Source organism: Lepisma saccharinum, chromosome 19, assembly GCF_977018435.1.
Source record: "Lepisma saccharinum chromosome 19, izLepSacc3.1, whole genome shotgun sequence".
Lineage (NCBI taxonomy): Eukaryota > Metazoa > Arthropoda > Insecta > Zygentoma > Lepismatidae > Lepisma > Lepisma saccharinum.
In genome coordinates this window covers 17,719,280-17,732,743 of record NC_139247.1, presented here as the reverse complement: position 1 = coordinate 17,732,743, position 13,464 = coordinate 17,719,280, and the positions used below count along the sequence as shown (strand labels likewise).

At 38.4% G+C, this 13,464-nt stretch overlaps 1 protein-coding gene across 1 annotated transcript; it reads right to left on the bottom strand.

Moving 5' to 3' along the window:
* Positions 1-11,615: 11,615 nt before the first annotated feature.
* On the bottom strand, positions 11,616-12,554 carry LOC146002951 (uncharacterized). The gene has a single exon (XM_083141110.1). The coding sequence runs from the start codon at positions 12,552-12,554 to the stop codon at positions 11,616-11,618; it is 939 nt and encodes a 312-aa protein (XP_082997236.1).
* Positions 12,555-13,464: the final 910 nt, after the last annotated feature.

The following is a 13,464-nucleotide window of genomic DNA, read 5'->3' as shown; positions in this document are numbered from 1 at the left end:
CAAAGAAGGAACCTGATTCACCAATCAGAGAACGCGTCGGTAGATTTTCAGAACCGGTTTTTCCAAGGTTAACCAGTACGCAATAACAGGGGAAAGCTATGCAATACTGTAGGGCAGGGGAGGGATTCAACCAGACAACAAAGGATTTCTGGAATGCGCAGCAAGGGTCAAATCTCTGAAGCTATGCGTCGCTTGTAGAACTGGTTTCCGCCGCCAATTAATATTCCGCTCAGGGTTGCCCCAAGGCACAGGACGCTTTAGCGCAGGGTTTTTTTAATCTGTACTATGAAGAAGGGAGAGCTATCAGGGACGGGGCCTACAGTTTTCACCATTTGCTTTTATCACGGGGTAACGAACCTAGGACCCTTTGATTATTGATTTAGGTAGTAAATGTATGTTACTGTGTGCTATTTAACTTAATTTTGAGATTATTTTTTTTACCAAACTTTGACTTTATGTCAAACATTTTCACAGCTTATCCTTATTTTTACAAAAATAACACTATTTGTACTATTCAGGAAAGACTTTTAGTTACATTTTCGACACACTAAGTGTGTGTTCTCAACTTCTATCTGTTTATTAGGCTTATTATTACTCAAATAACACAATTTCAGCTGTTCAGGCAACATTTTTTATTAAATTTTGGACTCACAAAAAGACATTTTCTAAAATTTTAGCTTATTATTTTACAACTTTATGTTAATTTTTACCAAAATAACACTATTTATACTATTCAGGCAACATTTTTTATTAAATTTTGGACTCAAAGATATTTTTACAACTTTTTAATTTATTATTTTACAATTTTATGTTAATTTTTTACCAAAATAACACTATTTATACTATTCAGGCAACATTTTTAGTTACATTTTCGATACATAAAGTGCGCTTAGTCAACTTTTAACTTATTATTTTACAATTTTATGTTAATTTTTTACCAAAATAACACAATTTATACTATTCAGGCAATATTTTTTATTAAATCTTGGACTCACAAAGACAATTTTTCAACTTTTAACTTATTATTTTACAACTTGATATTAATTTTTTACAAAAATAACACTATTTGTACTATTCAGGAAAGACTTTTAGTTACATTTTCGACACACTAAGTGTGTGTTCTCAACTTCTATCTGTTTATTAGGCTTATTATTACTCAAATAACACAATTTCAGCTGTTCAGGCAACATTTTTTATTAAATTTTGGACTCACAAAAAGACATTTTCTAAACTTTTAACTTATTATTTTACAACTTTATGTTAATTTTTTACCAAAATAACACTATTTATACTATTCAGGCAACATTTTTTATTAAATTTTGGACTCAAAGATATTTTTACAACTTTTTAACTTATTATTTTACAAATTTGTACCTATTTTTAACCTAAATAACACTATTTATACTATTCAGGAAAGATTTTTAGTTATATTTTCGTCACACAAAGTGTGTGTTCTCAACTTTTATCTGTTTATTTCACAAGTTTAGGCTTATTTTTACCAAAATAACACAATTCAATCTGTTCAGGAAAGACATTTAGTTACATTTTCGACACACTAAGTGTTTGTTCTCAACTTCTATATGTTTATTAGGCTTATTATTACTCAAATAACACAATTTCAGCTGTTCAGGCAACATTTTTTATTAAATTTTGGACTCACAAAGATATTTTTACAACTTTTTAACTTATTATTTTAAAATTTTATACCTATTTTTACCTAAATAACACTATTTATACTATTCAGGAAAGAGTTTTAGGTATATTTTCGACACACAAAGTGTGTGTTCTCAACTTTTATCTGTTTATTTCACAACTATATTCTAATATTTACTCAAATAACACGATTTGAACGTGTTTTTTATTACATTTTGGACACACACACACTTACACAGACACACACACACACACATACACACACACAGAGAGAGAGAGAGAGAGAGAGAGAGATTTTTTTCCAAATTTACAGGATTATTCTCCACGTTTACTCAAATAACACAATTCAAATGTGTTTTGAATTAAATTTTGTACACACGAAGTGTGTTTCGTCAAGTTTTACCCTTTATTTTTCAATTTTATGCTTATTTTACCAAAGTAAGACCTCTTAGTCTATTCAAGAAAGAGTTTTCAATTATATTTTGGATGCAAAAGTATGTTTTGGCAAGTTCTACCCTTTTATTTTACAAGTTTAGGCTTATTATTACTCAAATAACAACGAAAGTTTGTTTATTTTAGAGTTTTCTGAGTATTTTGTTACTGTTGTACTAGGTAAAAGTTTTCTAAATATATCAGATAGGGCTCTGTATATTTTTGTTTTTGCTATTTTGGAGATGATGCGATGAGATCAGCACCACTCTTCCTTCATCTGCTTTTTTATTTTATGTACCCTAATATTATTTTGAGGCTTAGTGAATTGTAGAGCCTATTTTTGCAGGATAGAGGGCTTGAAAATTTTGATCTCAGATAACCCACAACTATTTGTCAGAGTATTTTAAAGGATATTTGATACTTATTATGGGCCACTAGAATATCTAAGCTTGCTTAATTTTAATGCCTGTAACGCTGTTATTGTATTTCTAGCTAAGGCTTACTGGATAAAGTACACGAAATGTTTAACATTTCGACTATTTGCCAAATTTTTAGTGTAACAAAAATTATTGTGTCTATAAAGACTGAAATCCTTTTACCGAGGGGTCCACAACTGGACGCTTACCAACATTGTTTATTTTCTTTTTTAAATATAACCATTTATCAATATATTGACAATTCACAGGACAAGACGAAGTTCACAGACGACTGACTATATGAACCATAGGTCCATTTGCTAAACTTTTTTCTATGCTAGAAGAATAATTTAGCCTTATAGCCTTTTTCAAGGTATTTTTGAAGTATTACTGGTGTTTTGGGTGCATCAACACTTGGGTTATTTCCATTTGGTTTATTATACGAGGCTACAATCACTATCTGAACACTGAAATCCTCAGATTGAAACTTAAAGCTTAGGCTGTAACTAGGGACTTAGTATGTATATCGACAATTTATAGGACAACACGAACCTTACAAAGGATTGTAGGTGACGTAGGACCAGACGCCAGAGCTTTGTTAATCTTCAAGAAGCATTTACAGCTAATATTACGAGGAAATGAGGTTGATTTTTACTGTTTCACAAGAATGCTATCTTTTATACACCCAATATTTGCTTTTTCAAGTAACTACATGTACCAGAAGTACTTACAGGCCAACTCTAACTAGACTTCGACTTATTCTATATCAGGTGCTAAATTTATAAAGAACTATGATTGTGTATATTTCTGAGGAAGTACGCAAAAGCAGATTACCCGATTAAAGTATCTGAAAAACAGATTTTTCTATGTAAGTATATTTTTATTGACTGGATTATTTAACAGATCAAACAGGAGGACTGCAAAATTCATTAAATGTAGTTCTATAGTATAGGTGGTTTCAGAGATATAAAAAAACAAATATAAGATTTCGCTTTTTTTGCTTCTGAGGCTAATCGCGACGCTAAGGGTAAATGGCGAGGAAATGTAACGGAGGAGAAACAGTCCCAAAAGTTATGGGCTGCATGTAAGTTAATACCACAGAGATATTACAGTAGGTGTAGGTTCTACCACCAGAACTTTTCTATCATAATAATAATGGTTATGCTGTACTGTTAGCTAAAGATGCTGATATTTGAGAAACTTAAAAGCTTAATTGCAAAATTTTAAGATAAATAATAATCTGTTAGACTGTAAACATATTTTATATCCATTCTGCGCAAGATCCGATGACAAAATTTAAAAATTGTAATCGCCCAGACAGGGACTCGAACCCTGGACAGATAGGTTAAAAGCCTAACACTATACCAACTATCTGGGCACAAGGTATTCTTTTTTTGAAAAGTTAGTTATGTTAACAAATATATTGAAACATTTGAGAACACTCTTGGTCTGGTTCGACAGACAAGGAGACAACATTTCCAAATTTTTACAGACTGGGTGTATTTTTCCACTATAGAGGCCTTCACTATATGTAATTCGAAACGCTAAAGTTCAGCTAGCTTCCAAAATTGAGGCAAAGATTGTGTTTGACGAGATTAACAAGTTACAATTATATCCAGTTACGGACAAATAAAGCTAAAACTCTCAGATTTACTGTACTAGCCAAGTTTTAGTAACATTTTCTTCACTTTAGTACAAATACCAAAGAAATAGGTATATTTTATTTATAATTTGACAAAATGTACTAGTATTTAATTCACAAATTAGGTAAAAAACAGTATTTTTTAAAAAATATTGTTACTGCCTTCAAATTTTATGTTATTTAGCCACTAACAACTGGTTTACACTGTTTGGCATCCTTTAAATAGGAAAATAAGGAATTATTTGTTTAGTATTTTTACTACTTTATATTTATTTAAGAAAACAATTCTACAGTTTAACTTAATTTTTAACAAATTGTTACTAATTTATATATCAAAGTTATGTTATTTAGAGTGTATGAAGGCGTATAAAGTTAATATTTGCACTTATCAGCGCAACTAACAATTATATTTTACACACAAAAGATAATGTTTACAGTTAAATTACTTGAATCAGAGAATAATATTTTACAGTAATTGATTCACTCAGCACTAGTCAGTACTTTTATGCATCAGAAAGTTTTCTTAATTTTCTATTACGCATGCTATTTTGGGCTATTCTTAAAATGTATTTCTAAGGCAAACTGGTTTAATTTTCTGCTTATAATGCAAAGTTGACATAGTTTTCGCACAATGCATTGTACATTTGTTATATTCTCTACTTACAATCCAAATAGTATGCTTATTTAATGTATAACTAACTAACTCTCTAGCCTTTTTAAACCCGAATGTTCATGGCTGCAGCAACACATGCCTTTCATCTGTCCCTGTCCTGAGCAAGATCTATATACTCCTTTCCTTCCCTACCAATTTCCTTTAGGTCCATCTCTACATTATCCCTCCATCTTTGTTTTGGTCTTCCTATTGGTTTTTTTCCATCAGGTTTCTCAACAAGAATCCTGTATACTCTTCTTTCCTCTCCCATTCGTACCACATGATCTACACACCTAAGTCTTCTTGATTTAATCATTCTAAAAATATCTGGACATGAATACAAATTATGTACTTCTAAATTATGTAACCTTCTCCACTCATCTGTCTCCTCATCTGTTTTAGGCCCAAATATTTTCCTAAGGATATTATTTTCAAATACTTTCAATTTATGTTCCTTTTTCAATGTAAGGGACCAAGTTTATTTACTGTATTTAACTTTCATTTTTTGTAATTAACAAAAATTAAAAACGTATACTGTAGTTATTATATCTTTTTCTATTAAAAACGTATACTGTAGTTATTATATCTTTTTCTATCAGCTTATTTTGAAATTAATATTATTAGGTATAGTCTTTGATTTATAACTATATTGCTTTTCTATCAATTTATCTAAGAGTACACGCAGACAAACACATGTGTACACACTTTTATGTACATAGATATGCCTTTTTTCAAAATTTAGTATGAAGATTGCACTTTAGCTATTCAAGCAAGGGTAAGAAAGGTAGGATTTCTGAGAATTTGTTGCAGGATTTTGTTGTCCAAGTATAGATGAGAACTGAGCTGGGAGACTGTTTTGAACTTTTTCATGAGAGTTTGCATGTGAACTGTATGCAAACTGAGCACTATTGACTGTGCAGGCTTCTAAGTTTTGCTGTTATTTCATCAACTCTCTGAGACTGTAGACAGTTTTCCCATTTCAAGTAGTTTTTATTGATTGTATTTGTATATGTTTTGGGGACTTAACAGTTTTATGTTATGAGGCAGTTTGTTGTAGAATATGTTTACCTGATTGTTTTGAGATATTGAGTGTCTGCTGTTTTACTTGTAATTATTTTTCTTCTTGTGTTGTGTATTTGACTATATTTTGTCCAAGTTCGTAGTATTTAGAATAATTGTTATTGACTTGTAGATGTACGGAGTAATAATTTTTTGCAAGATGCCCTATACTTTAGTCTGAACATTATTCTTAGTGTTCACTTTTGAAGCCTTAGTATTCTGGTAGTATTATTAATATAGAGGTAAAAGTAGTTATGTTCCCGGATATAGTCCGATAAATCAATTGATTGGAAAAGATCGATGAAAGATCAATTGATGATAAAGGGCAGTGGACAAGCAAGCATTGTTTGTATTTTGGTGGAAGGCCAGAAATGGGCGGGGTTTGAGATATGGGTGAGAGATTTGATTGGTTGTTTGGATGAGGAGATGATGACGTCATAGGTGTTTTGAGTTTTGATTGGTTGAAGAGTTTTTTGACCCCGGAACGGGAAATTCCCGAGTTTGATTTCAACAGGAAATTACTGAGTCGGTTGAATGATGATTAAAATGTTGTCTGAGAAAGGTGAAAGGTTATAGATAAGAGGTTGAGGTTTAGAAAATGTTGTGTGAATCACGTGAAAATCACGTGATAGGAAATTGTTGATTCGGGTCGATTCTGAGAATTTCCCGCCAAAATCACGTGAAAGTCACGTGACCGGAAATTCCCGGCTCGGGTTAATGTTCGAGTGAACAAGCAGATATTGTTATTATTTGGCAGGGTTCCAAAAATGTGTGGAGTTTGAGATAGAGATTAAAAGGGTATAGATAAGGATGGGGAATGTTTTACTGTTGTTTTTTATTTATTATGTTTGTTTCTCGGTACAGAGGTTGATTTAGGTTTTCGAATTTAATGACGCATTCAGTATAGAGGTCAACAACCTGTCTTTGAGAAGCCGGAAAAATGTTGCTGACTCATTTGATTCAAAGATCGTTGTATTAATTTAAGAATACAAAAAGTATTTATTTGGACATGTTTAAGGAAAATGACGTAATAGGAAGAAGGGTATATATATGTAGACGGTATAAAAAGAACGAGAGTGTGTCACAATGGCAGAGTATTACATAACGTTTCCGGAGAAAGCTCTGAATTTCTACGAGATAAGTTACGAAGAGTTTTGGGAAGTCATAGAATCCTGCGGCGATATCGATACCGATCGTGAGGCTGTACAGCGAGTGTTGAAACAGTTCCCGTTTATGTACGTAGCACTACGTGAAGCTCCATGGTGCGGATGTTACCTGTTCAATAGATCGGGAGAAGCAGTCCATCATTCCTGCGAGACGTTGAAGGAGATAGTGGAAAGAAAAAAGTTTACGGATGAGAGAACACGATTTCCCAGTCACAAATGTTCGTGTGAACTCATTCAGAGGAAGGATAAAGATGAGATTGCTGAAGCTTTAAAACAAAGAGTGAAAGAGTGGCTTGCCGTGTTAGTGAACAAAACTATTTTGTGGTGTACTACCTGCAACCGTTCTCTACTACGTAAATTAGAAGGACACCCCTGGAATAATAAATATCAGTTTTATTATCGGGTTTTGCGCGAATTAATAGACGAAGCATCGGCAGGGAGACCGGTCAACACTGATATAAAACGTGTACAGGCTATTCTCTTACGCATGACAGCGCACAAACGTATGGGTGCTAAAATTCGAAGTAGACTTCCTTAGGTGGACCATGAAGAAGCTGTCTCGATTAGTCACGTGATCCAAGAACGACATAATGCACAACGGAAAATCATCACTGAACTCTCAGATGGTGCGGGTAATAAAATCACAGCACCTAAGGATATACAAGGTAAAATATATGAGCACTTTAGTTTGATGTTTTCGCAGAAGCACCCGGACAACTCAAATTATGGTACAGTGGTGGATGCCGTGTCGGAGGTACTCTCAGATGAAGATAGAACTAAGTTGGATGCGGATTTCACAATCGAAGAAGTGTATAAAGCGGTGAAAGCGGCGAAGCCATTCTCCGCCCCTGGTGTTGATGGGCTTCCTACAAGTTTATTTCAAACTTTTTGGACGCTAATGGGACAGACCTTAACTGAGTGGGTCAATGCTGTCTTTCAGCAACAGAAAATGGGTAAAACTTCCCAGACCGGAATTATAGTATTAGTACCGAAATGCGCAAAGCCGACAGAAATTACTCATTATCGCCCCATTACTCTCTTGTGCTCAGACTATAAAATTTTCTCACGATGTATGCTTGCACGTTTAATGCCATACTCCACCAACTTGGTGGGTGATATGCAATATGTATGGTGGAAACAAAAACATTTATGCCGTGCTGCAAACGCTGCGTGAGATAGTTACTAATCATCACAATACAAAAAGTTCACAAGATGAAGCGATTTTAGCTCTGGATTTCGAACGTGCTTTTGACTCTTTGACCCATAACTATATGTTTCATGTGTTCCAAAAACTTGGAATACGCGGGACATTTCTCGCAGCGTTGCAGGGGCTTCATCACAATGCTGAATCGCGAATACAGATTAATGGTTTTTTTGACAAAATCGCTTCGCATAATGACAGGTGTCCGACAGGGAGATCCCCTATCAATGCTAGCGTTCTGTATTTCCCTAAGTCCCCTGCTTACTTCTTTGGAAGCACAGCTAAAAGGCATTACTATACTGTCGAAGTCTCTAAAAGTGTTAGCTTATGCGGACGATGTCAGCATCTTAGTTCAGGGTCACCTGTGGATGTCGATATGGTTCATAAATTAACGACGGCATTTGGCGTGCATTCAGGCCTCCACATTAATGTAAAAAAATCTTGTCTGATGTATTTAAATACCGACCCATCCAACACACCTGTACAACACTTCCCTGTTGTTAACACCTTAAAAATTCTTGGGGTAGTCTTTACGCCTTCTCTGCAACAAATGGTACACGTAAATTATGATAGAGTGATTGGGAGCGTTAAAGCAGTGTTGCAAATTAATAAGTTTCGAACTATTAGTTTGCAAGCACGTGTCACGTTTGTCAATGTATATGCACTGTCGAAAGTCTGGTTTGTAGCAAAAATAATTCCAATGCGTATGCTAGATGTAGCAAAACTGAAAAGTGCGGTGAACTGGTTTGTGTGGAATGGGCAGTTGTTACGAGTTAAGCACGAGACCTTGTGTTTACATAATACAGGAGGAGGCTTGAATCTTGCACACGTGCGACATAAGAGCCAGGCGCTCCGCATTCAGGCGGACATCGAGACGATGATTCAGAGGCCGGATAGCATTACCAGTTACGTCCTTCGATACTGCTTGGCTCGTATACCGTTGGAGTCTCCCATAAACGTGACCTCAATTCCCCCCAACGTCAGGTACCTCCGTGATACCTTAGTAGAGATCTGCTATGGCTTGTTACAAACTCCTACCCTGCCTGTTCCAGTGGTGTCGCAAATGTACAGAAGAATGCGTGTAGCGTCTCAACAGGCTGTTAAGATAGTTGCAAGACACCCGGAAGTTCGTTGGCCTGTGGTGTGGAAAAATATACACGCGAGGCACCTCCCAACAAGAATGCGATCGGCGTGGTTCGTTATAGTGCATCAAATACTGCTGACTCGAGTGAAACTCTATGATCTGCACATGGCAGATTCGTCATTATGTTTAATATGTAACGTGCCTGATAGTTTAGTGCATAAGCTCAGTGAATGCTTAATAACCGCTACGTCATGGAAATATGTTGCGAAACTCGTAAGTGTCATTTGTCGAACCAATGAGAAGAATATTACAATTGATCATCTTCTGTTTCCCAATTTTAATTATTTCCCTCACAAGAAACAGAACAGTGTATTGTGGTTACTGGGGCACTATGCTTGGTTTGCCGCTACTTATCAGCAACTTGACTTTCATGAACAATTTGTGCATTATTTAAGGCACACATTTCAAAATATGTCGGCAAACAAAAATAACAATTCATTGTGGTTGCGGTAAACGCGGTTTGAAATTACTTACGTGAAATTTAGAAGATTTCGTACTTCCGCGTTGCACAATTTAATGGTTCAATCCTATTAATTTCGAAGATCCACTGTCTTCATTCACAAAAGGGTACGGCGTTTGAAGCGGAGATGGTACCGCGTCACTACATTGTTTGTTCCCGGGCGGCGGTGGTTGCGATTTTTCCCGTTCGGCAGCACTGGCGCGCGCATCTTGGTTTGCGTCGTCTGCTTCCTGTTGTCCGGTGGCGTTGTCAGTTGGGGATGGGGGGCTGGGCCGTGTTGTTCGGTAATGTGCCGTTCCTGTTCCCCGCGTGGCTGGAGGGGGGTCGAGTATGTGCATAGCATCTTTTCTTTTTCAGGTCGGGGATCTTTCTGAGGACAGGGTGCCAAGTTGGGTGTGCTTGTCCATTGTCCAGGTTTAGTGCTGGTTTTTGCTGGATGATGGCATGGGTTTCTTTGATGGTGTTCTCTATGACAGAGCCGGTTGGGTGAAGTATGGATACAGAGGAGATGGTGTGGTTAGTGGAGTGGAGGTGTTGGGAGAGGCCTGATTTAGGTGTGTCGTTTTTGGCATCTTTTACATGTTCGTTAATCCGTTCTTGGACGGTGCGGATGGTTCTGCCAATGTAGGTGTTGTGGCATTGGCATGTGGTCTTGTAGACACCGGGGGATGCAAGTTTGGGTAGGTAGTATCTCTTGAAGTTGGGTAGTGCTCTTCCGATTTGGGATATGGGTTTGTGTGCTACTCGGATGTTGAAGGGTTTGAGGGCCTTGGCAAATTTTCCAGATGTGGTGGGGTGGTAAGGAAAGGCGATCCATTTGGGTTTAGGATTTTGGTTCGGGTTATCTCTGTTTCTTGGGTGTCTGAACTGGGCTTCTGTTTTTGCGCACCACATGGAAAGTTGGCGCTCGGTGTAACCGTTGTTTAGGCCTATTTCCGTTACGCACGCTATTTCATCTTGCAGGTCATCTTCCGTGCAGCTGTGTGTGAAGGCTCTTCTGTAAAAGTTCATCCACACTCCAGCTTTCTGTTTTGGTGGGTGGTTGGATTTTGCATGGATATACTGGGTGCCCGAACCTGGTTTCCTGTATACGGATGTGACGAACTTGTCTTGGAGTCGTCGGATGCTGAGGTCGAGAAAGTTGAGGTGGCCATTTTGTTCCCTTTCAACGGTGAAGTTTATGTTGGGATGTATGTTATGGAGGGCAGTTAGGAGATGGGTTAGGTCCTCTTCCTGTTTGTAAATGACTATGGTGTCATCGGCATATCTTTTGTATCTTATATGAGCAAACTCTGGTTGGGTGAGAATTGACTTCTCGGCCACATGCAGCACTATGTTGGATAGGGGTGCAGAAAGGTTGCCCATCGCTAGGCCCCCTGTCTGGTGGAAGAAACTGTCCTCGAACTGGAAATAGTTGTGGGTGAGGCAGGCTTGTAGAAGGTTGCAGATTTCATCAGTTACAAATGGAGGCGTGCTATTGCTGAGTAGCCATGTTCTGGTGGAGTCAAGTGCAAGGCTGATCGGAATGGAGGAGTACATGTCCACTATGTCTATGCTGGCTAGTTTGCAGTTGTCGGCTTTGACAAAAGAGGTGACAAATTCTTTTGCTTCGAGGCTGTTTTTTAGACAGTAGGTGAGTTTGTCATTGTGAGCGGTCAGTTTCTGGAGGAGCCATTTGGTCAGGTGGACACTTGGTTGATTGAAGCCGGCCACTATGTTTCTCAAGGGGGTTCCTGGTTTGTGAGTCTTTGGTATGCCATATGCACATGGAAGGCTGGGGTGTGTGTTCCTTAGTTCTTCTTTTCACTATCTTGAAGGAGGGCGCAGTTATCTATGGCTCGGCGGACGGCTGTATTGTATCTGTTTGTGGGGTCACGTTTCAACTTTTTGTAGCCATCAGAGTTTAATTTTGCTTGCATTTTGTCACTGTATTGGCCTTTTTCCATTATAACGTATTGGTTACCCTTGTCCGATTTTATGCACCAACATTTGTTGTCCTGTAGCCACTTTCGGAATTCCTGTGTTGTGTTCCTTAGTTTATTGTGCACTGTGGGTTTATGTTTGCTAGTAGGTTGGGCGTGTTGGCGGAGGATGATGGAAGCACATGTAAGGCGTACACACTCGGCATCTTGGTTAGTTTTCGTTGCAAACGCTGTTTTTTCGGCAGAGCAGATTAAGTCTAGGGAGGGGGGGGAGTCATTTAGGAGGTTGAATTTGAGACCGTGTTGGAGGAGGGAGTGGAATTCTGTCGGCACGGTGAGGTTGGTGAGATTGATTATGGTGCTGGCAGGAGTGTTGGGGTTCACTGGTGTGGTGGTGAGGGCCGGAGGTTGGGCACCAAGGATTTGCAGTTTCTGTGTTAGGATCGCTGTTTTCTTGTTTTGCGACGTTTTTAGCATGAAGTCGATGTTTTGCTGGGCTTTTTTCCAGTCGTCGGGGTTGATTCTCGGTTGTATGTAGTCACGGAGGGAAGCACATGTTTTTTGAAGTGATGTTATTTCACGATATTTATCACTGATCACTGCACTCATTGCCCGTTTCTCGGCATTGAACACGACTTTTTTAACACTATAGCTGGTGGCGGGTGTTTTCCACTTGAGGAATTTCGGGGTCACTTCACTGTTCCTGCATGCCTTGAGGAATGCAATATCCGCTTGTCGGGTTTGTATTTTCCTGATGTTACGCTCGTATTCCCGCATTTCCTTCCGTATGAAAGGTGTAGAATTCATGGTGGTTGCGGTAAACGCGGTTTGAAATTACTTACGTGAAATTTAGAAGATTTCGTACTTCCGCGTTGCACAATTTAATGGTTCAATCCTATTAATTTCGAAGATCCACTGTCTTCATTCACAAAAGGGTACGGCGTTTGAAGCGGAGATGGTACCGCGTCACTACATTGTTTGTTCCCGGGCGGCGGTGGTTGCGATTTTTCCCGTTCGGCAGCACTGGCGCGCGCATCTTGGTTTGCGTCGTCTGCTTCCTGTTGTCCGGTGGCGTTGTTAGTTGGTGGTTGGGGGGCTGGGCCGTGTTGTTCGGTAATGTGCCGTTCCTGTTCCCCGCGTGGCTGGAGGGGGGTCGAGTATGTGCATAGCATCTTTTCTTTTTCAGGTCGGGGATCTTTCTGAGGACAGGGTGCCAAGTTGGGTGTGCTTGTCCATTGTCCAGGTTTAGTGCTGGTTTTTGCTGGATGATGGCATGGGTTTCTTTGATGGTGTTCTCTATGACAGAGCCGGTTGGGTGAAGTATGGATACAGAGAGACTCACAAACCAGGAACCCCCTTGAGAATCATAATGGACGGTTTCAATCAACCAAGTGTCCACCTGACCAAATGGCTCCTCTAGAAACTGAACGCCCACAATGACAAATTCACCTACTGTCTAAAAAACAGCCTCGAAGCAAAAGAATTTGTCACCTCTTTTGTCAAAGCCGACAACTGCAAACTAGCCAGCGTAGACATAGTGGACATGTACTCCTCCATTCCGATCAGCCTTGCACTTGACTCCACCAGAACATGGCTACTCAGCAATAGCACGCCTCCATTTGTAACTGATGAAATCTGCAACCTTCTACAAGCCTGCCTCACCCATAGTTATTTCCAGTTCGAGGACAGTTTCTTCCACCAGACAGGGGGCCTAGCG

Bases quoted from the DNA above. Each gene is read 5' to 3' on its own strand.
- LOC146002951 (XM_083141110.1), bottom strand. From the start codon at position 12,554: ATGAATTCTACACCTTTCATACGGAAGGAAATGCGGGAATACGAGCGT.